Genomic DNA, 23389 nt, shown 5'->3' with positions numbered 1-23389 from the left:
CTTATTGCATTTAAAGTTGTTTCTGTGTTAGATAATTCTAATATAATGACTTGGTGAAAGAAAACTTGAGTATTGCTGAAAAAAATGCATTTTTTGTTGAAGCTTTTCATCTTGCACTCATCAAGACAATTCACAAGAGTACCAGATGTCGAAGGAACATTAGTTTATTCTATATGAAAAGAGAGTGCTGATTGTTGGCAAGTAGATTCAGATTGTTAGAGGCATTGCCATGGAAAATGCACCAGTTGACTGACTGTTAACTGCTAAGCATCATTAGAAATTTAAATCATGCAGCTTGACCCTGGTCAAGGCATTGCCCTGAGGAATGAATTGGCGGATGGCTGAAATTTATTTTGTTTAGCGCAAACCAACACCAACCAATCAAAACTCTTGTCACATAAAGCATGAAGTGTTGCTCCCTTTACGTTGTGTATTCTTGCAAGACAAAAGGCTTTGACAAAAAAAATTCAGCAATAATCTAGTTCTGGTATCCTCAACTATAATTCAGTAATTAGCATAAACAGATCATTAGTATACAAGGCGAACTTTCATTTAATCCTATATATTCAGCCTGTTTAGGACCATGGAATTCTGGTTTGCACGATCAGATTATCTCCAACCACTTGTTGTTTATTCCACAGCCCCACACCGCAAATCTCCTGGACTAAGATGGATGGCGATATGCCGAAACAAAAAGCAACTGAAGTGAATTTCAACAAAACTTTGAAAATACTTAATGTAACAGAACTTGATGCTGGAAAGTATGAGTGCAAAGCGGAAAATGTAATTAATGCAGTGAAACATACCTTTTCAGTTACAGTGGAAGGTAATGAACTATGTCTGCCCATTTTATTTCTGTCTTACTACCTTCAATGTGATCACCTTTCAGTAGGACAATGCTGTTTACAAAGTGTTTCTTTGACAAATGCTACACTCATTGAAGTGAATAAGATCCAGAAAAAATGTATTGCCCCCTTCACAAAAAAACCCTGCATTACCTAATGTGTAGTGTCAGCCGCGGCTCAGTTTGTAACACTTTTGACTGAGTCACAGGGTTCTGGGTTCAAGTCCCCATGTAGGGTTTGAGCACAAAATATCTACACTGACACTCCAATGCAATACTGAGGTAGTGCTTCACTGTCGGATTATGCCATCTTTCAGAAAAAACATGAAATCAAGTCCCATCTTCCCACTCAGGTGTTGTCAAAGGTGCCATGGCACTATTTAGAAGAGTTGGGGAGTTATCCCCAGTGGCAAGGCCAATAGATGTCCCTCAATCAGCAACACATAAAATAGCAGATTATCTGGTCTTTATTACATTGCTGTTAGTGGAAGTTTGTTGTGTGCAAATTCACAAAGCAAAAGTGCGTCATTGACTGCAAAACCCATTGGGATGTCTGATGGTTGTGAAAAACTACATGCAAGAATTTCTAGCTTAATGTTTACCTTCTGAGCAACATTTAATACAAAAACAATCAGTATGCTTAATTTACATTTTTTTTTGTGTAAAAAGTAGGCAGACCTTAGAAAATGAAGTGGAGATGCCGCTGTTGGACTGGGGCAAGAAGTCTTACAACACCAGGTTAAAGTCCAACAGGTTTGTTTCAAATACTATCTTTCGGAGCACTGCTCCTTCCTCAGGTGATGCCTCTTCATTCACTTGAGGAAGGAGCAGTGCTCCGAAAGCAAGTGTTTGAAACAAACCTGTTGGACTTTAACCTGGTGTTATAAGACTTCTTACTTGGAAAATGAAGCAAGACTATCACATTAAATCACACAATATCTGTCAGTTTAATTTCCTGGTTAGATTACCAATTAAGCTAATTCGGTTTGGACTTTCTTTTACTACTGTGAGAGCTATCTTGAGTTCTCTGCCTGCTAGCAGGACCAATCCATAATCGCCACAACATCCACCATGTGTAGGGTAAGCAAGCAGGCCCTGAATCCACCCCACCCCAGCCAGAACAGGAACTGAACCCACTGCTGTTGGTGCCAATCTGACCTACACCGGCTGTCCAGCCAAGCAACCCACTGAGTAGTTCAAAACTGTGAATAGTGATGGTCGACACTCCAATTTTCTTTCTGTCACATGGCTGACCAGGAATCTCTCCCACTCTTAACATTGGCCATTGTTGCATGTTAGAAGGATTTTCAGTTAATATAGCCAAATAAATCAAATATAATCATGGCATCTTCTTTGGCCATCAAGTTCTGAAGTGGGACGTGAACCTGGAGCTTCTGGCTCAGAGGCAGGGAGAATACCCATTACACCATGAGACTTTATTTTACTGCACCTGAGAATGTACAAACTAAATCCAAATTGAGGACAGCTCAATTATGGGTTGCACTCAGGCCTGATAAGGTCAAATTTGCCTAATGAGCCAAGTGCATTAATTCAGTTTTCACTTGGAACCACTCACCTGCTCCAAGTGTTTGGTCACACCTGACTGAGATCACAACAATAACGTGTTACCTATAAATATCTAAGGAGGGAGAGAGAAAAATGAGATCAGCTAATTTGACGTCCGCAGAAGAGAAAATGTTAGAACCTATTATAAATGATGTGATGACTGGACACTTGGAAAATAATGATATGATTGGTGTAGTAATCCACGGGAGGCAGGAGTTCCGTCACCACACCAATATTTATTTACAATAACAATATTACAGGATCAGCTACAAACAGTGCTGCTAGCAGTCCAGTCAACTTAAGACTGGCTCACAAAGCCTACACAGGTGATTATATGGGCCCCCTCAATGAGCTATCATTGAGGGAGCTCATACTCCAATTGGCCAACCAATAAAGCCAATTGGAGTTCATTACACACCTCCCCCCAAGGTCCGAGGAATTCCTGCCAGCTGGCATTCCTCTGAGCTTCTTCCTGCTCCTCATGTCTGGGTCTGTCACCTCTGTGTCGCCGGCCGGGTCGTTCTCCGAAGTGGGCGGGATGTACCTTACAGGTGCCCGTCTTTTTCTTGACGACCTCCTTGAAAGTTGTTCTTCCTCCTCCTCAGGGAGAGGTGTCGCGGCGGCCTCGTCGAGTGTGTCCATCTCCGACTCTGATGACTGGATGATGGGGTCTGGAGAAATTGCTCGGGGCTGGGGTGTGGGCATCCTTTCCGTCTGGACTATCCCAGCTTGAGGCGGTCCTGCTTCGCCTGCCTCCAGGTGTGGTTCCGCTGCCCTTATTTGGTCTAGGTGTTTCTTCAGCACCTTACCTCCTATCGAAACCTCATAGGATATGGGCCCCATTTGGGACTCTACCGTGCCTTTGACCCACGTTGGTCCATTCCCATAATTCTTGACCCAAACCGGTCCCCACCTGGAAATGTCTCTGCTGCCGACTATTATCATGCCCCCTGCGTTGGGCCTCCTGTTGTTTCTCCACTTTCCCCGTTAAATTTGGGAAAAGGAGACTCAGCCTCATTCGCAGCCGCCTTCCCATTAAGAGTTCAGCTGGCGGTATGCCCGTTGTGGAATGCAGTGTGGTCCTGTAATCAAACAGCCAGTGGGAGAGCTTTGTGTCTATTGACGCTGCCGGCTGCTTCTTGAGTCCCGCTTTAAGTGTCTGGACCGCTCTCTCTGCCAGGCCGTTAGTCGCTGGATGGTAAGGGGCCGTTTTAATGTGACGGACTCCGTTTTTCTTCAGGAATTTTCCAAATTCCCCACTTCTGAATGCCGTTCCGTTGTCCGACACCAATACCTCCGGAAGTCCATGTGTTGCAAACGAGGCCCTGAGCTTTTCAATTGTCGATGCTGTGCTTGCCGTGTTTACCCGGTGGACGTCCAACCATTTGGAGTGGGCGTCCACTATCACCAAAAACATTGAGCCCATGAAAGGGCAGGCGTGGTCAATATGCAGGCGGGTCCACGGTCTGCCTGGCCATTCCCACGGGTGCAATGGCGCCGCTGGTGGCACTCTTTGCCCCTGTTGGCACTCCTGGCACCGACGTACCAAGGCTGCTATGTCTATGTCCAAACCTGGCCACCAAACGTAGCTTCGAGCTAGCATCTTCATTTTAGACACCCCTGGGTGTCCATGATGTAACTCAGTTAAGATTGCCTGACGGCCCTGAGCTGGGACGATTACCCGGGCTCCCCATAATAGGATACTGTCTTCTACGGTTATTTGGTCCCTTCTGCTCCAGTATGGGTGCATCTGGGGCTCCACTGGTCTTTCCAGTTCCCCTGTTAGCAGTAAATGCTTCATCTTGGCTAAAACTGGGTCTTTTTGCGTCCACAACCGAATATGATGTGCGTCTACTGGTGAAATGAAATGAAAATGAAAATCGCTTATTGTCACGAGTAGGCTTCAATGAAGTTACTGTGAAAAGCCCCTAGTCGCCACATTCTGTCGCCTGTTCGGGGAGGCTGTTACGGGAATTGAACTGTGCTGCTGGCCTGCTTGGTCTGCTTTCAAAGCCAGCGATTTAGCCCTGAGCTAAACAGCCCCAGTGTAGGGGGTGTCCAAAAAATTTTGAGTCATTACTGTCTCCTCTACTTTTGGTATTTACGGCGGAGTGTCCGGGAGGGGAAGTCTGCTCAAAGTATCTGCATGTGCTACTCGCGTTCCCGGTCTGTGCTCCAGAACGTATCTATATGCCGCCAGTAGCAACGCCCAGCGTTGGATTCTAGCTGATGCAATCGGGGGTATTGACTTGTCTTCTTTTCATAACCCTATTAACGGCTTATGGTCAGTCACTATGGTGAATTTTCCATAATAGGTTACCAACCCTGGAAATGATCGTAACTCCTGGCCCGTGGTGGGAGCTGGGGCTTCTTTTATTGCCCTTACTCTGTCTTCTAATGGATGTAAGCCTGACTCGTCTACTTTATATCCCAGGTACGTCACTTGTGGGGCCAGAAAAACACATTTTTCCCTTTTTAGCCGTACGCCTGCCTTTGCGAAACGCCTGAGCACTTCCTCCAGGTTCCTTAAGTGTTCCCTGTTTGTCCTACCCGTGATTAAGACATCATCCAAATAAATCGCCACCTGCGGTAGTCCCTGCAGAATATTTTCCATCGTACGCTGGAATATAGCGCAGGCTGATGACACTCCAAAAGGTAGCCTAGTATAACGAAAAAGGCCCTTCAGGGTGTTGATCGTAACGAACTTCTGGGAGCCCTTGTCCAGTTTTAACTGCAGGTAGGCGTGGCTCATGTCTAGTTTCGTGAACCAAAAGCCCACCTGCCAATTTGGCATATAGGTCGTCTATTTTCGGGATTGGGTATTTGTCCAGCAGTGCGTATTTGTTTACTGTCTGTTTGAAATCTCCACAGAGATGTATTGAGCCATCTGGCTTCAAAATTGGTACCACCGGCGCTGCCCATTCCGAAAACTGTACTGGTCTGATAATGCCGTCGCGCCGTAACCTTTCTATTTCGTCATCTACTTTCTTTCTTAATGCAAAAGGTACCGGCCTGTCCTTACAAAATTTCGGAAGAGCTTCTGGGTCCACGTGCAAATAATTTCCCCCAAACCTTCCTGGAAGACCTCCGGGTATTTTTGGAGTACTCCACTCAACTGCCCGCTTCCACTCTGGAAAATTTTCATCCAATCTAATTTTAGGTCTTTCAGCCAGTTCCGTCCAATTAAGCTCGGTCCGGAGCCCTCTACTATAGTCAACGGTAATCTGAGCAATCGTTTCTCATATTCCACAGGTACATGAGTCGTGCCTAGAACTTCCAGGGGTTCCCCCGTGTAGGTTTTAAGTTTCGTCGATGTTTTTGTTAGGGTTAGTGGCTGGAGTCCATCTTTGATTTTTCTAAATGCTGCTACTCCCATTACTGATACGGCCGCACCCGTGTCTATTTCCATTATTGTCAGCCACCCATTCACTCGTGGGGTAATCCTAATGGGTTCTGCTTTCTTTGTTGTAATATATAATTGTTCCCCTTCGGAGGAGGATGGGGCATCTAGGTTGTGTACTTCCCTGCGTCCCCACCTGCTATTCCTCTTTTGCCACCTCCTTCTAGGGTTTCTGTCATTGTTACCCCCTCTGTCTGGTGCCAGAAACGGTCCTTCTCTGTTGGGGGAGCCTCAGCCGGTACTTCCCTCTGTCTCCAGTTAGTCCTGGCAGACTTGGGGGCAGTTCTGGGGTTTTCCTTTTTCCCTCTATTCCTCAGGTTTTTCCTGAGAGTGGCTATCTGGTAGCAGGACCCGTTGTGGTAGTCCCTCTCACAGGTATCTACCTCCATTGGCGTGCCCTGTAGTTCCTGCGCCCCACGTGCTGCCTTTTCTAGGGATAGTGCGAGCTGTAACGCCTACCTGCAGTCTAGCTCCGTTTCCGCCAACAGGCGTTTCTGTATTGTGAGGTCGTTTATACCACACACTAACCGGTCCCGAAGCATTTCATTTAGCGTCGGGCCGAACTCACATTTTTCCGCCAGCCTTCTCAGGCGGGTCAAGAAATTTGTGACTGACTCTCTGTCTTCCCGCTTCGCTGTGTGGAATCTGTACCTACGCAAAATGAGGGGTGGTTTTGGGTCGTAGTGCTCTTTCACCAATTCCATTACTTCTTGGAAAGTTTTCGTGTCCGGCGCATCGGGATAAGTCAGACTGCGTATAATGGCGAAAGCGGAGGGTCCGCACGCCGACAGCAGGATACGCCTTCTCCTTTCATCCGTCACTATATCATTTGCCCGCCCGGAAGAAGTAACACATTCTCTCCACATACTGGGACCAGTCCTCAATAGCCGGGTCGAATGCCTCTAACCTCCCAAAAAACGGCATTTTAAAAATTGCAAGGCTTACCCTCCGAGTGCGGCGGCTGGTCTCCGCAAAATTCGTAGTTTACTGCGTCGCCACTGTAGTAATCCACGGGAGGCAGGAGTTCCGTCACCACACCAATATTTATTTACAATAACGATATTACAGGAGCAGCTACAAACAGTGCTGCTAGCAGTCCAGTCAACTTAAGACTGCTCACAAAGCCTACACAGGTGATTATATGGGCCCCCTCAATGAGCTATCATTGAGGGAGCTCATACTCCAATTGGCCAACCAATAAAGCCAATTGGAGTTCATTGCAATTGGGAAGTCAGCATGGATTTATGAAAGGGAAATTGTGGAGTTTTTTTGAGGATGTAGCATAGATAAAGGAGAACCAGTGAATATGGTGTATTTAGATTTTCAGACGTTTTTCGATATGGTTCCACACAGAAGGTTAGTAAACAAATTTAAAGCACATGGGATTGGGGTAATATAATGGTATGGATTAAGAATTGGTTAACTGACAGAAACCAGACTAGGAATAAACAAGTAATTCTCAGGTTGGTAGGCTGTTACAGTGGGGTATCACAAGGATCAGTGCTTGTGTCACAGCTGATCACAATCTATATAAATGATTTGGATGTGGGGACCAATTGTAATATTTCCAAATAATGACACAAAATTAGATGGGAATGTAAGTTGTGAGGAGGATGCAAAGAGGTTTCACGTGAATTTGGACAAGCTAAGTGATGGTTGATACAATATACTGTGAATAAATGTGTAGTTTTGTAGAACATACAGAAAAGCAGAGTATCTCTGATATAGTGAGAGGTTTGGAAGTTTTGAGGTTCAAAGGGACTGGGCATCCTTGTTCAAAAATCACAGAAAACTAGTATGCAAGAACAGCAAGAAATTTTTGAAGGCAAATGTTAAGTTAGCCTTTATCACAGGGGGATTTGAGTAGAAGAGTAGCAATGTCTTGCTTCATTGTATAGAGCCTTGGTGAGACCACATCTGGAGTATTGTGTACTGTTTTAGCCACATTTTCTAAGGAAAGATACACTAGTCGCAGAGGGAGTGTAACCAGAACAGTCCCTGAGATTATTTGTATCATTTGGAGAGATTGTGCCTGTATTCTCTGGAGTTTCGGAGAATGGGGGGGTGGCGGGGGGGGGGAGAATCTCATTGAAACTTACAAAATTCTTACGGGTAGATGTGACTATATTTCCCTTGTTTGGCGAGTCTAGAACCACAGGATCACAGTAAGGGGCAGACTGAGGTCAGGAGGAATTTCTTCACTCAGATGCTGGTGAGTGTCTGGGACTAACCCAGAGAGCTGTGAAAGCTCAATCATTGAGCTTGTGGAAATTGAAGATTACTGAATACTACTGACAACTAGGGATATGGGGATAATGGGGAAAAAAATGACATAAGAGGGAGATGATCAGCTTTGATCTGTTTGCATGACATGAAAGACATAACAAGCCAATTGGCCTATTCCTGCTCCTGTCTCTTATGTTCCGAGGTACAGGGCAGTGGTGGGGAGCAATATGTGAGCCAGCTAGCTCAAAAGAGTTCTCAATCATTTAATGAATGGTTTGATCCTTTCCATTATCAGGTAGACCATGGTGGGAGTAAGATAGAAGTGAAGATGAGCCTGACCAAAAAATATGTTTTGCCCATAAACTGCTGATTGACCCTCAAAATACTGACTGTTAGTGTGAAATGCTGTTCTTTGGCATACGTGATGGGAGAGGCAGATATGAATGAAAGAATGCATCCCATTAATCAGTTATGATACTTTGAGAACAGGTAAAAAAATTGCTGAAAGCATGGGCGAAGGAAAAATAAACTGAAGAAATAAGAATTTTTAAGTGAGTGCCTGCAGTTTTCTACTCTGCCTTCTCCCTGCCTTTGATATGGAAAGAGTCCTGAAAAGAAATTTTCAAAAATGATTAAAGTGCCACGTATTTAACAAGAATGGGATTGTTCGAAGTTAAGCATGGAGAAACAGGAGATAGAACATAGAACATAGAACAGTACAGCACAGAACAGGCCCTTCGGCCCTCAATATTGTGCCGAGCCATGATCACCCTACTCAAACCCACATATCCACCCTATACCCCTAACCCAACAACCCCCCCTTAACCTTACATTTATAAGGACACTACGGGCAATTTAGCATGGCCAATCCACCTAACCCGCACATCTTTGGACTGTGGGAGGAAACCGGAGCACCCGGAGGAAACCCACGCACACAGGGGGAGGACGTGCAGACTCCACACAGACAGTGACCCAGCCGGGAATCGAACCTGGGACCCTGGAGCTGTGAAGCATTTATGCTAACCACCATGCTACCCTGCTGCCCCCTAGTTCTGCTTTCACCCGCAAGTGAAAAGCTGTCACATTACAGTTCCGCATATTACCTGTATTTCTCATAGCAGCAGTTGGTTTGACGGACACATCACAGGTTAAGACATGAATTATACTGTGAGAAGAAACATGATTAAATTATTTTTAGATTTTAATCATTTTGTTCAGTGTCCTACCCAGTCCCAGCAATATGAACTTTCAGTCAATACTTTTAAAAATTGAACACAAGCCAGTGTTAAGACAGCTGCCACAATTCGTGTGACTATTGGCACTTGGGCTACAGACATGAAAAAGCCTCAGTCGAACACCTAATTAAATATGGATATCCACAGCAATCTGGGGATTCATACATCTCTCTGTTTAAGGATGGGCCTACACACAAAAGTTAGCAGACTGCATTTTTACATGTCTTGTACTGGACAAAGGGACACATTAAAACTCAATTTGTGGTAGATGGGAGTGAATGGCCACTATCAACGTCTCATTGCATCACCATGATTTTTCCCATCGAAAAATGACATAGTGGACCTAAATAGCATTTTACAGGATATAGAATCAACATGAATGCCACACCTTATTTGGAAAAGGCCTCGAACACATGAAAATTACCATTTTTTTTGTTTGTTTAAATGATCAGCTGGAGCTGGGTGCAGGCAGTTCCATCAAAGCCATCAGGCACAACAGGTCAATCAGTCTATGAATCAGACTCGGAAACCATTTGGGAGACATCAGACAGCCAGAATATAAGAACATAAGAACTAGGAGCAGGAGTAGGCCATATGGCCCCTCGAGCCTGCTCCATTCAATGAGATCATGGCTGATCTTTTGTGGACTCAGCTCCACTTTCCGGCCCGAACACCATAACCATTAATCCCTTTATTCTTCAAAAAACTATCTATCCTCATCTTAAAAACATTTAATCAAGGAGCCTGAACTGCTTCACTGGGCAAGGAATTCCATAGATTCACAACCCTTTGGGTGAAGAGGTTCCTCCTAAACTTAGTCCTAAATCTACTTCCCCTTATTTTGAGGCTATGCCCCCTAGTTCTGCTTTCACCCGCAAGTGGAAACAACCTGCCCGCATCTAACCGATCTATTCCCTTCATAATTTAATATGTTTCTATAAGATCCCCACTCATCCTTCTAAATTCCAACGAGCACAAGCCCAGTCTACTCAAGCTCTCCTCGTAATCCAACCCCTTCAGCTCTGGGATTAATTTAGTGAATCTCCTCTGCACACCCTCCAGCGCCAGTACGTCCTTTCTCAGGTAAGGAGACCAAAACTGAACACAATACTCCAGGTGTGGCCTCACTAACACCTTATACAATTGCAGCATAACCTCCCTAGTCTTAAACTCCATCCCTCTAGCAATGAAGGACAAAATTCCATTCGCTTTCTTAACCACCTGTTGCACCCGTAAACCAATTTTTTGTGACTCATGCATGAGCACACCCAGGTCTCTCTGCACAGCAGCATGCTTCAATATTTTATCATTTAAATAATAATTCCTTTTGCTGTTATTCCTACCAAAATTGATAACCTCACATTTGTCAACATTGTATTCCATCTGCCAGACCCTAGCCCATTCACTTAACCTATCCAAATCCCTCTGCAGACTTCCAGTATCCTCTGCACGTTTTGCTTTACCACTCATCTTAGTGTCGTCTGCAAACTTGGACACATTGCACTTGGTCCCCAACTCCAAATCATCTATGTAAATTGTGAACTGAATATGTCAACTGTTCTAGTTTAAAGTTTGTCTGAGAACCAGCTTCCCAGCTATTTGAGTACAAGAAACCTTACAACCTGCTGTGAATTCTTTGCATTAGAAGACCATCATAAGTTCCATTCAAAAGACCACAGGTCTGCCATTTTGAGACTGATGACCATAAATCAGAGACTGGGATAACTAATCTTTAAAAGTGCATGACCTTTATCTATATCCAGTCTTTGTGTGTGTGGGTGCGTGATGTTCTGTTTAATTCGGGGTAAATGGGTGAGAATAAATAAACTTATTTATTTTTAAACTCAGCAAGCTTGCTGCTGAATTCCTTAATTGGAAGACACACTCCAGGACAAGGAAAGATACTCCTTTTCCATACAAAATAGACATTGAAAAAGTAATACATTCTGAGTGTGACATTAAGTATATGACTTTGGTTTCAAAAATGCCTTCCCTTATTTTAAGCTGAAGTACACCATCTAGTGGAAGCCTTTGATAATGGTTTTAGTAAATATATTTCAAGTTGGAAAAATAAATGTTGATTCAAATGTAAACCCACTTTAAGCTCCCTGGGCATGATTACTTGTAGACTATAAAATCTAAACCTGTCAGAGAATGATGTGATATTAATTGATATTTTAGCATTAAAAAAACAATATTGTAGGCGCCCCTTCATCACTTTACTTATTGAGATGTGGTTCCTCCAGTCCCACATGGGATAATGGGAAACAAGACTCTACCATCTGCCCCGGTCATTGCAATCTCCTATACTGCAGCCTAGGCGGTATCCCACTCTTGGAGGTCCTCCTTATGTGTACGCCAAAAAGTCTTCTTTAGCTGGTCCCGTCTTCTTCTTCCATCTAGTGGTGACCATTCTACTGCCGTGCTGGTGGGACATAGTTTCTGGATGCAAAACATGTAACCTGCCACCCATCATCTCTCTATCACAAAGTCCCGTAGATGCCCCTGACGAGTTCTGTCTAGCATTTCTCCATTGGTGATGTTGTGTCTCTTCATGTGATGCCCAGCACTGGTGCAAGACATCCCACCCTCGTGACACCTTTGCTGTTTTCTTCCATATTTTAGATATAGATTGTAGTTGGTACCACTATGACATGTAGAACTGCTGATTCACACCTTGTTGTTGGATGACTAGATCTTGTGGAACTGTTGGAAGACCGATGCTGCTTTATCGATTCTTGTGTGGACACCAATCTCTACAACACCTTCCATGGAGATGTTGCTTCCTAGGGAGAGAAAGTGGTTGACTTCCTCAATATTCTGTTGTGCAATAGGTCCTTTTGATGTCCAGACAGCATTACCTTGCAGCTGATGTATATAACAACCTTGGGCACCGCTAAAATTGATGGTCATGATTTGGAGCAAGCGCGATTCTTCAGGCCTGCAGGATGATATCGTCTGAGAAATTCAGTTCTGTCAACTGGTGTTGTGAACACAGGGTGCCAAAGTTTACATTCACAATTGTCATCCACATGATAAAATAAATAACCAAGAAGAAAAGGAATAGGATGCGCATGCAAGCTGCATATCCCTGTGATTATGTTGAATTATGACGTGCTACCCAAGCTGTTCTTAACACAGCAGCTTAACACACAGTGATACTTGTGATGACTGCTATTGGATGCTTTTTAATGTCTTCCCATGAACAATGAAGTTGATAACGAGTAGTTCTGATAATCTAGACTCTGCTCTTTGATGTCCCTGAGTGTAAAGATCTGCACACAGCATGATCTGCCAACCCAGAAACCAGCCTGTTCTTCACAAAAAGTGCTGTCTATTGCTATTTTCAGTCTGCTGAGGAGCACCGTACTGAAGGGACTGAGATGCTCCACCAGCCATTGCAGTAGCGGAAGTTTCCTTTGCTAGCTTGATGATTTCCTCTTTCCTCCAATCATCCGGGATGTCCTCCATAATCCAGATTTTGTTGAAAGGGTCCGTGAGCTTTGTTTTGATGTTGCTCTTGTCATGTTTCAATACCTCTGCTGGTATCGCATTAATCTCAGGTGCTTTGTTGTTCATCAGGCTCTTGATATCTCATTGGACCTCTGTTGAGCTGCTTTCTCCCAGATTGACATTCAGCTTCTGGTGTATGGTGCTGTCACAGCACTTGAGTTAGGGTTGGGATGGTTGAGAACCTCTCTAAAGTGTTCAACCCACCTGGTCGTCTGCTCCTCATCCGTCAATAGCATCCAGTCATCCTTGGCCTTGATTGATGAAGTGGTGTTTCCTCCTACACCAGTCACTTCTTGTATGATCCTGTGCAGCCTATTGGAGTCATTCTGATTTGGTGCTTTTTGTGCCTTCGGCTTTTTAACTCAATCCATCTTTGTTTGTCTTTACTCACTTCTTCTTCACAGCTTTATCCAGTCCTCTGTGCTTCTTATTGTTATTGCTTAGTGTTCTTTTCCTGGTTTCTTTTGCTGTTCACCAGCTTTCTTTCATCAATCAACTTCCACGTTGGGTCAGTGATCTCATCATCTTTGATGATTCCTCTACTCTGCCCGTTGGTGAGTTCTTCACTTTCCATAATCCCTCTCTTGAAGGTGTCCCAATGTTACACAATGTTACTTAACCTCAGTAGTACTTCAATTCTGTTGGAGAGGGCCAGCCAGAAACAGCCCAATATATCCTTGCCCTTCAATTTCTCCATTAAAAGTGGCCATTGTGACTTTTAGTTGTTGCCTTCTTTGGCTTCCAAGTCTACCTTGCCTAACACAGGGTGGTGGTCAATTTTGTTCATGATGGTCTCATCTGGGATCTCCATCTCTTTTTGTGAATGTCCTTGAGTTTGAAGAAGGCATTTCCAATGTTGAGCCCATTGCTGTTGCAGAAGGACAGCAGACATTTCTGTTGAGTAGACTTGCTGACCAGTGGGGCCTGATCATACTGTACACTCCTTGTGAGCTTCAGAGGTCCACCAGCTTGATAGCGCTGGGTGCATCATCAAGCATGAACTGCAGTTGGCGGTAGAATTCATTTTTCTCTTCCTTTGTGTCTACCTCAGTGCATAAAATGCAGTGACTTCAGTGTGTCTTGTGTGTAATCTGGCGATGATGCAACGATTCACTGGCATCCATTCAACTAACACTTGTACTGGGCATCTATTAAGTATGAGGCCAACACCATATATGTGGTGTTCTTCTTGCCCAGAGGACAGGATCATTGCACCTCATTACTGCTTCGACTGTCCACTGTATCTCACTAATGCCTAACATGCCAAGTCGATAGGTCCTCATCTCTTGCAAAATGAGACACCTTCTCACATTGGAAGAGTGTTTGGATTTTCCAAGTATCGATTCTGGTGATGGATTTGCAGTTGAAAGTTGAGTTTGTCAAGAATCAGATGTCGACAGTGATGGAGCTCCACAACAGTATTTTCTCAGTGATGCCAAAAATCCCAAGAAATGAATTTCTCAATGCTTACAGAAAAGCTATATTGTGAATTGCTTAATGTTTAAGAATAATCTTGATATTTTTTAGAGTCAGTGTCAATTTTTCATTTGAAACAGCTTTGTTCCGAAAACAATACTCATTTATTTTGTCTGATTTATTTTAACACCTATTTATTCTTTTAAATACATTTTGCCTTCTTTTATTCTGGAACTTTCTCTTTGCGAATAAATTATCATTGATGTGAAGGAAACACCATCTACAGGATACTTGTATCTTGCCTGAACTCAGTTGGAAGCTGAGTTTCACTCTACAGATATTTTGAGTTTAAGTTAGAATTAGTGCTTTAGAGAGGATAAAGCAAAAAATTCCTGACGTTGAACTTTGTTTATACATAGTATAAGATTCAATGTTATGAGTATGTTCAGAATTTTGATGTGTTTACAAGACTTCCTAATTTCCAAGGTTACACCTAAAGCAACCTAGGAGTCTTTGATGAGTAGTTTCCAATTATCAAGAGTCTCATAGACTCTTACTTTTTAGGGGATGGATTGCTGCTTCTCAAAATTTACAGTTTTGCATTTTATTAGTCCCTGGGTGATGATTTCGAATTGACGCACATTCATGCCTGAAATTTATTGGGGTCAGATTTGAGATTGAACAGTTTTCTGTCGGGAAAATAATTTTAGCTTGGTACCTGGATTCAGCAACAGAATGTGCAGACTCCGCACAGACAGTGACCCAGCAGTGAATAGAACCTGGGACCCTGTCGCTGTGAAGCCACAGTGCTATCCACTTGTGCTGACATGCTGCCCCCCACAGTGATGCAACATACAATGTTATAAATGGAGAATGAAAATAATTATAATCCTTCAACACTTCTTTTAATTTGCAACTTTGTTTTAACAGCCTCCCCTTACTGGATCAAAAAACCCAGAAACAAAGTATATTTCTCTGAGGAAAATGCTGAATTAGAATGTGAAATAGGTGGTCAGCCACAGCCGCAGGTTCAATGGAAAGTGAATGGAAAACCTTTGAACGGTAAGAAACATTTGCAGATAAATGAAAAAAAAGTCTATATAAATGAAAATCATTGGATAGTATCAAGATTAATGTCAAAAAGTAATTCATCATTATGATTGGAAAGCGTTGATGGTCTCGTGCATCAATAATGATTGGGAAAAGGGGTAGGTCCAATATTTCACCATAGATTTGGAAAACTCACATACACTTCTGATGGTGGTTGCTTCTATGGGCTGAAAGTGACCTCTTTCGTCCCTGGTGTAACGGTAGGACCAACGACAGAACACAGTTCTGCGATGTGCAAGCTTTGTGGTTATTCTCTAACAGAACAATATGTCCAAAGTGGTGAAAACCCGGGTCAAGCCGAGCTGGGGGATAGCATTATTCGGGGTATCGGATGAGCCGGGACTGCAGGAGCCGAAAGAGGCCGGTGTTCTGGCCCTTGCGTCTCCAGTAGCCCGGCGGAGGATCCTACTAATGTGGAGGGATGTGAAGCCCCCAAGCGTGGAAGCTTGGATTAACGATATGGCAGGGTTCATCAAGCTGCAAAGAATAAAGTTTGCCTTGCGAGGGTCCGTGCAGGGGTTCTCCAGGCGGTGGAGTTAGGTGGAGGTCAACAGCAGCAGCAACCGGGGGGGGGGGGGGGGGAGAGGGGGGGGAGAGGGGGAGGAGAGGGGGAGGAGAGGGAGGGTGAGGGGGGGGGAAAGAGGGGGGGGGAAAGAGGGGGGGGGAAAGAGAGGGGGGGGAAGAGGGGGGAAGAGGGGAGGGGGGGGAAGAGGGGGGGAGAGGGGGGGAAGAGGGGGGGAGAGGGGGGGAAGAGGGGGGGAGAGGGAGGGTGGAGGGGGGAGAGGGACGGGGGGGAGAGGGAGGGAGAGGGAGGGTGGAGGGGGGGAGAGGGAGGGTGGAGGGGGGGAGAGGGAGGGTGGAGGGGGGGAGAGGGAGGGTGGAGGGGGGGAGAGGGAGGGTGGAGGGGGGAGAGGGAGGGGGGAGGAGGGAGAGGGAGGGTGGGGGGGAGAGGGCGGGTGGGGGAGCGGGGGGGGAAGGGAAGGGGGCGGTTGGTTTTTCTTTTTTGTTTAGATTAGAGTGGGGTGTTTTCCTTACTGCCGTGTTTATTTGTTAACTGGGGTTATTGTATTTTGTTGGAAATCCCATGTATAATTTTTGCTTGTTTTGGGCTTTATTCCTTTTTCTGTTTGGAGTGTTTTGTTGAAAATCGTTGAAAATTTGAATAAATATATATTTTTTAAAAAGCAAAATACTGCTGGATATCTGAAATAAAAACAGAAAGTGCTCGGAAAGCTCAGCCAGCCTGGCAGCATCTGTGCAGAGAGAAACCAAAGTTAATGGGCTGGATTCTCTGCTGGTGGGATTCTCCATTGCGCCGGCAGTGCACCTACACCCGGGGATTTCCCAACAGCATGGGGTTGCCCACAATGGGAAACCCCATTGGCCAGCTGGCGTTACGGAGAATCCAGCTGGCGGCAGGGGGTGCCGCACCAGTAAAGTGGTGCAGCAGGACGGAGAAACCCGCCCGATGTGTTGAACCCAAAATGACTCCTCTTTTGAACACATTTCCGAAGTCCTGAAGCCATATTGGATACAAAATGTTGGACGCGATTCAACCAAAAATATTATTTTTGGCAAGTTTGGTTGCGGTTTCCTGCTGCTTTTTGGATGAGATCCTGACCAGTATTCACCCACACATAGTTAATTTTTGGGGCCTTGGGGAGGTTCTCCCTGGTCTAGCCCACACTTGGGGCATGATTCTCTGGCCTCATTGCGCAAACGAGGCCGGTGAATAGCAGGAGCGGCCTAAAATTAGATCGCGCGAGGCGCCAAACAGTTTGCGATGTAACCGGGTCATTCCCATAGGCAAAAGTGAGATCTCGCCGTAGCATGGTGAGAAACCAATTGTCGCCACTTAAGTCCCATTTCCAACGGCCTCGCCAGCCAGTGCTCACACTGGCACCAATTAGTACTCTTTTTGAAAAACATAAAACTGGCAGAAGGGCTTCTGTGGAGAGCTGAGGAGGTGAGTAGCCATCTTTGCTCACAGGCAAAGAGCCCCAGTGCTGGACTTGCCACTCCAGTGCTCGGTGGGGGTGGGGACCCTCCATCAGGGGTGGGCTGCCATGGGGGGTGGGAGGGAGGAGCTTGGGGGAAACCGGCTCGCTGCACCACCATGCCAACCCCTGGATCGTGTGTCGCCATTCCGGCAGAAACCCTTGTCCCTACCCATCCCATCTGCTCCACCGATCACCCATACCCCCCACAGACTGCTGAGGCGTCTGGCTGCGCGGCTGAAGGCTATTGCTAATAGGGAATTGGCAATTGTGGTTGAGTGAGCACATCACACAAGCCAAGTGGATCCCCGTGGATGGGCGGGCCATGCAGCATGTGGGAGTCATTGCCTAGCATCCCAATCACATCCTGATGACTGGACACTGTGCTTGAACACTGCGGTAGGCAACACCACATGCGCAATATCTGAACACCCAGGGGATGAGAAACAGCTCCAGGGACATGTCCACGGTTGGAGGATGTGTGAGCGCCACAAGGAGGGTGGGGGGTGCCTGGAGAGATGGGCCAAGGGTTTAGAGGTCAGGCCGCATTGCGGAAGGAAGTGACAGAGGGATCATAATGATTGGGCAAAAAGGTATTTAATGTGCTGCACGATACCCCACTCCCGATGGTGCTGCCCCTCCACCCCCCTCCCCAACCCCTACCTATCCTGTCCCCCCACCACCCCCAACCAGCTCCCCCATTGCCATTAGTGGTCCTCAATGTGCCTGGACCTCCCAGCTCTACCACTATGTCTAGGTGTTTCCCCAGCATGCATATATGAGGTGAAGGCTGCCAGCTGCCTCCCTCGTCTGGTGACCTTTGATTTTCCTGGAGGGTGTCCTCTGGGGGCCCTGGGGCTGGGCAGAGAGGCACATGACTTGCCTGGGCCAATGGGCAGCGAGTCTTCTGCACCAATAGCAGCTCGGTTCCAAGGTACCATAATATCCCTAGTCATACTACCACACCCATCTGAGAGCAGGACATGTCAGCCTGATACTGGGTCACATCCCCAAGTGAGTCGGACATTCTGCTGAGACCCTCGGCCATGATCATCACCGACGACCCGACGCCTTTGAAACCTTCACTAACGGTGCTGATATCATGCACCAAGCTCTCCACTGCGGTTTCTACGCTAGCAGTGTTGGCCTCGGTGCCACTCATTGCCAGTGCCATCTGCTGCACCCGTTGCCTCTGGAGATCATCCAATTTGCTGTGGATCTGCTGGAGAGACGCTGACATCTCCCTCTGAATGTCCTGGTCACTCCCTATAATCTCCATTAGCTCCGGGTAACTTAGTTCCACAGGCTGAGCACCAGGTTGGGACCCAACTGGCTCCTGTTATCCAGTAGACCTCCGACTGCTGTCTCGCTTAGAGGTTCCTGCCTCCACCTGATGTACATCAGCAGCATTGTGGTGCTCACCAGATTGTGCCCCAGAATCCTGTCCACTAACATACCCCACCGAGGTGTGTGTATCTGCACTGGTGAGGGTAGAGATGAAAGCCGTGCCGCGATCATGGTTGCATCCTCGCAGCTCACCTCCGAGGTGTTCTCTGATTCAGGAGAGGGGGCCGCCCGGGATGGGCTGGCTCCCTTGGCTTGAGGACCTTCAGGAGAATGGACACATGGTCAGTGGGAGGGATGGGTCAGTCAGTAAAGCAATAACAAGGGCAGCACGGTAGCACAGTGGCTAGCTCAGTTGCCTCAAAGCTCCATGTTCCCAGGTCCGATTCCCAGTTTGGGTCACTGTCTGTGAGGAATCTGCACGTTCTCCCCGTGTCTGCATGGGTTTCTTCCGGGTGCTCCGGTTTCCTCCCGCAGTCCAAACATGCAAAGGTTAGGTGGCGAGGCCATGATAAATTGCCCTTAGTGTCCAAAAAGGTTAGGTGGAGTGGCTGGGTTATGGGGCTAGGGTGGAGGCGTGGGTGCTCTTTCCAAGGGCCGGTGCAGACACGATGGGCCGAATGGACTCCTTATGAACTGTAAATTCTATGATTTAACTCTGGTTTGACAGGTACTCCGTGTGGAGCCTGGTGGTTCCTCACCTCTGCGGCATCTGCCAGCTTCCGCGTGGGTGACCGATCTGTGCTTGGCCACCCCAGTCACCTCCAAGGCCCATTCCTCAAAGGAGAATGAGGAATCTGACCTCCTGCACCCCACTACCAGTCCGGGCCCTGTCCCACCGATTGTGGGAGAGCTTTTTCTGCGGAGACTCAGAGACAGCATTGTTAGCCACATGCATGGCTCACAGTGGTGGTGGGGGTGGGCGTAATGGAGGAGGGGTTGAAGAGGGAGGGGGATGAGGGAGGCTTGGGGGTTGCCTGTGGGGTTTGGTGGTGGGTGTGCAATTCAGTTTCTAATCAATGGTAATCAACATCCTGGGAGTTACCATCGATCAGAAACTGAACTGGACTAGCCACATTAGTGTTCTCGCCAGCCGGCCCGGGCTGCTGCTCCCCGTGCCAATGTGGTGTAGTCGTAAATTGTGTCCTTTGAGCCAAAGCTGCTCAAGGTTGTTCTGGAGTGCCACTCCGGCATCACCCTCAGGAAGTCAACAGATTTTGCCACCCATGCTGCAGCTGCTGAGTATCACTGCACTGCATGAGGAGAGGCAAAGGCACAAAAGTGTTTAGTCGGCTTTTGTACACAATGTTAGATGGTTTGAAGTATGAAGTCCGTTTGGAATGTTTGTTTTATGACGGCTTTTATTTCAGTTTTCTGATCAGGTTGGCACTGTGGTCAGTGACAGAGTGATGATAATGTGCAGCAGTGTTGGCGAATGGGCAATTAGCGTCGTATTCACTGATACGACAATGGGCTGGGCCGACAATGGATTGCGAGCCAGGATGAGGATAAATTTGTTACCTGTTCCCTTTCTCCCCTTGCTGCTCTTCCTCTTCAGCTCTTTACGATATTCTGATGGAAAGAGCAATGCCTTCTTGATGGAGAGATTCCTATATTTTTTCACGGCATGCGGGCATCGCTGGCAAGGTCACATTTGTTACCCATCCTGATTTGCCTCTGAACTGAGTGACTTGTGAGACCATTTCAGAGATGGGTTCAGAGACCAGTTAAGAGTCAAACACATTGCTGTGGTCTGGCATCAGACCAGGTAAATGACAGATTTCCTTCCCTAAAGGACATTAGTGAACCAGATGTATTTTTTTTATGACAATGTCACTGTTACTGAGTCCTGCTTTATATTCCAGATTTATCATAAGCATTCAACTTCCACCAGCTGCCATGGGGTGATTTGAACCCCTGTCCCCAGAGCATTAACCTGGGCCTCCGGTTACCCCTCCAGCAATATTACCACTATGCCACAGATTGTGTAGGATGCAACAAACCATGAGAAATCGTGCCCCCTGCCCCGACAATCCTGCAGTGCTCCTTCAGAATGGTCCAGGCAATAAAAGTGTTGCATAAACATCTCAGTGTTCTGCTTGATGACAATTTTAGCGGTATTTAATGGAAGCGACATGGATCTTGCCCGCTAGCTGGAGAGTCAGTGATAGCATCACATAATCTCTTTTAGGGCAGACCTGTAGTTACATACAACCTGGCTACTTGACAGGCAAGCGACAATCTGTACCCAGCAGCAAGGAGCCCCGCAGACAGAAGTCCGACCCACAGAGAGCTGAAGGCTGTGGTGATATGCCTGTTCACAGTTCTGTATATAGTTAGAGATGTAACCTCCAACCAGCTGGTGGCGATAGAGATCTATAATGTGACTCGAGACACCTGCCAGTTGGTAGTAAGACGCACAAGAGGATGGTCGCACTTAGAGTAGCTCCAGGAGAATTCACTGAATTCATTTCGGAGACATCATCTGTCTTATAGTTCGTTACTTATCTTTCCATGTGTTTATTAATAAATCATCTTTCTAGTTAAACAACTAGATGTTCTGTGTACAGCATTACCATGATCAGGACGCAGAACACAACAAAGGCCAGTCAGAGTCCAGAGGTCAGTTTAAGGTTTATTCTATTCTTAAGGTTGGAGACAATATAGAAACTCTGTCCAAGGTTTATTAAGACAGGGCAAAGTAAAATAAAATTAATATAAGTAAACCAAAGTAAAATAAATGTACATACATTTGTTGAATGTGGTATGAGCATTTAATAAGCATAGTAAGTTCTAGTATACATAGAAATTATTCAAAGTTAATTGTAATTGTTAAACAGATCTGAAGTGCTTCCAACCTGTATGGATAAAAGCGAGGTCTGCAAGGTTAGTGAGCAGAGTGACCATGGCACCATGGTACAGGAAGCTGTTCCAAGTGGGTGGAACAAAAAGGACTGCAGTGGTAGTAGGGGACAGTAGAGTGAGGGGGATTGACACTGCTCTCTGCAGCAAACACCTGGGTCGGGATTCTCCCTTCTGGGGACTAAGACCCCACACCGCCCGGAAAACCAGCACCAACCACTCCGGCGTCAACAGCCTCCGAAAGGGTGGAGTTCTCCGCATTTACGGGGCAAGGTGGATGACGGACGGGTTGGTGCCGCTTCAGCCGGCACCGAAGGGAAGGCGTGAGTTTGCGCATGTGTGGAAGGGCCGGTCCGATCTCGTGCATGCGCAAACCGGCCAGCGTGTTTTGGAGCACAGTTCTCTTCCCCGTGCCAGTCTCCGGGCAGTATGGCGGAGCACTACAGGGGCCGGTGCAGAAGAAAGAAGTGCCCCATGAACAAGACCGCAGCAGATCGGTGGGACCCGATCACGGGCCAGGCCACCGAGGACCGCCCACGCATACTCACCTGACAGGTCCCGCTGCTGCGTGTGTTGAGTGATTCATTCCGTCGGGACAGGCCAAAAATGGACGGCCTCTTGGCCATCGGGTACCGGAGAATCGCTGGGGGGGGGGGGGGGGGGGGCGCTACCAACGGCCCCCGACTGGCGTGGCGGGAACGTGCCGCCACCCGAAAACCCGCGCCAGAGAATACGGCAGCCAGCGTCAGGGCGGCGGGCCGGGTTTTGTGCCGCCCCCCTCCCGTGGTTCTCGGACCCTGCAGTGGATCAGAGAATCCCGCCCCTAGAGCTAAGCGGTTATATTGTCTGCCTGGTGCCAGGGTTTGGGACATTTGCTCAGGCCTGAAGAGGACCTTACAATGGGAGGGGGAGGATCCTATTGTCTTGGTCCATGTAGTACCAAACACTTAGGTGGGACAAGGAAAGAGGTTCTGCCTAGTTGGTATGAGGAGCCAGGCACCAAATTAAGATGCAGAATTTCCAAGGGTTATCATCTGAGCCATGTGTAAAATGGTATATGACAAGTGAGGTCACGAAAATGAGAGCATGGCTCAAAGACTTGTGTGGGAGAAGTGTGTTCCAGTTCATGAGGAACTGGCATCAGTACTAGGGAAAGAGGGGTGTAGACAGTGCATTCTCCAGTAGTGCACACCTGAACCGTACTGGGAATAGATGTTCCAGCAAACTCTAGCAAATCAAGGGGTAGAGTCATGGCAGGGGAGCAAAATAGTAATATGGGAAATGAGCATGTGAGAGTGGCAGGAAAGCACAGAAAAAGCTTATGATTACACCAACACTCAAGACAAGGGGCGGGACTCACCAACACCCCGCCCGCCCCACCGCCCCGACGCCGGCTGCTGGATTCTCCAGTGCTGGTTATTCGGCAGGGGCGGGAATCGCGCCGCACCGGTCGGGGGCCGTTTGCAGTGCCCCCACCCCCCCGCCGATTCTTCAGCCTGCGATGGGCCGAGTGGCCACCCGTTTTCTGCCGGTCTCGCCGGCGTGAAATACACCGGGTTCTTACCGGCGGAACTAGGCTCTGCGGGCGGCCTGTGGAGTCATCGGGGGGGGGGGGGGGGGGGGTTTGGGGGGGGGGGGGGGGGGCGGGGGGATCTTGCCCCCGGGGAGGGCCCCCATGGTGGCCTGACCTGCGATCTGGGCCCACTATTCTGTGGGCGGGCCTGTGCCGTGGGGGCGCTCTTTCCCTTCGCGCCGGCCGGTGTAAAGGTCCGCCCTGGCCGGCGCGGAGAAGAACCCCCCCTGCGCATGCGCTGGAATGACGCCAGCACGAGCTGGCACTCCCGCGCATGTGCCAACTCACGCCTGCCGGCGGAGA

General features: G+C 47.2%; 1 protein-coding gene across 11 annotated transcripts in view; it reads left to right on the top strand.

The window, feature by feature from the left end:
* chl1b (cell adhesion molecule L1-like b) overlaps positions 1-23389 on the top strand; it is a 1165941-nt gene that overhangs the window by 611639 nt on the left and 530913 nt on the right. For all 11 annotated transcript variants that reach the window (XM_038810694.1, XM_038810698.1, XM_038810699.1 and 8 more), the window contains 2 exons: positions 642-826; positions 15131-15262. In XM_038810694.1, coding sequence (XP_038666622.1) covers positions 642-826; positions 15131-15262 — 317 coding nt within the window. The remainder of the gene's footprint in view (positions 1-641; positions 827-15130; positions 15263-23389) is intronic.

Source organism: Scyliorhinus canicula, chromosome 11 (assembly GCF_902713615.1).
Source record: "Scyliorhinus canicula chromosome 11, sScyCan1.1, whole genome shotgun sequence".
NCBI classification, from domain to species: domain Eukaryota; kingdom Metazoa; phylum Chordata; class Chondrichthyes; order Carcharhiniformes; family Scyliorhinidae; genus Scyliorhinus; species Scyliorhinus canicula.
This window is presented reverse-complemented; position numbering and strand designations above follow the sequence as displayed.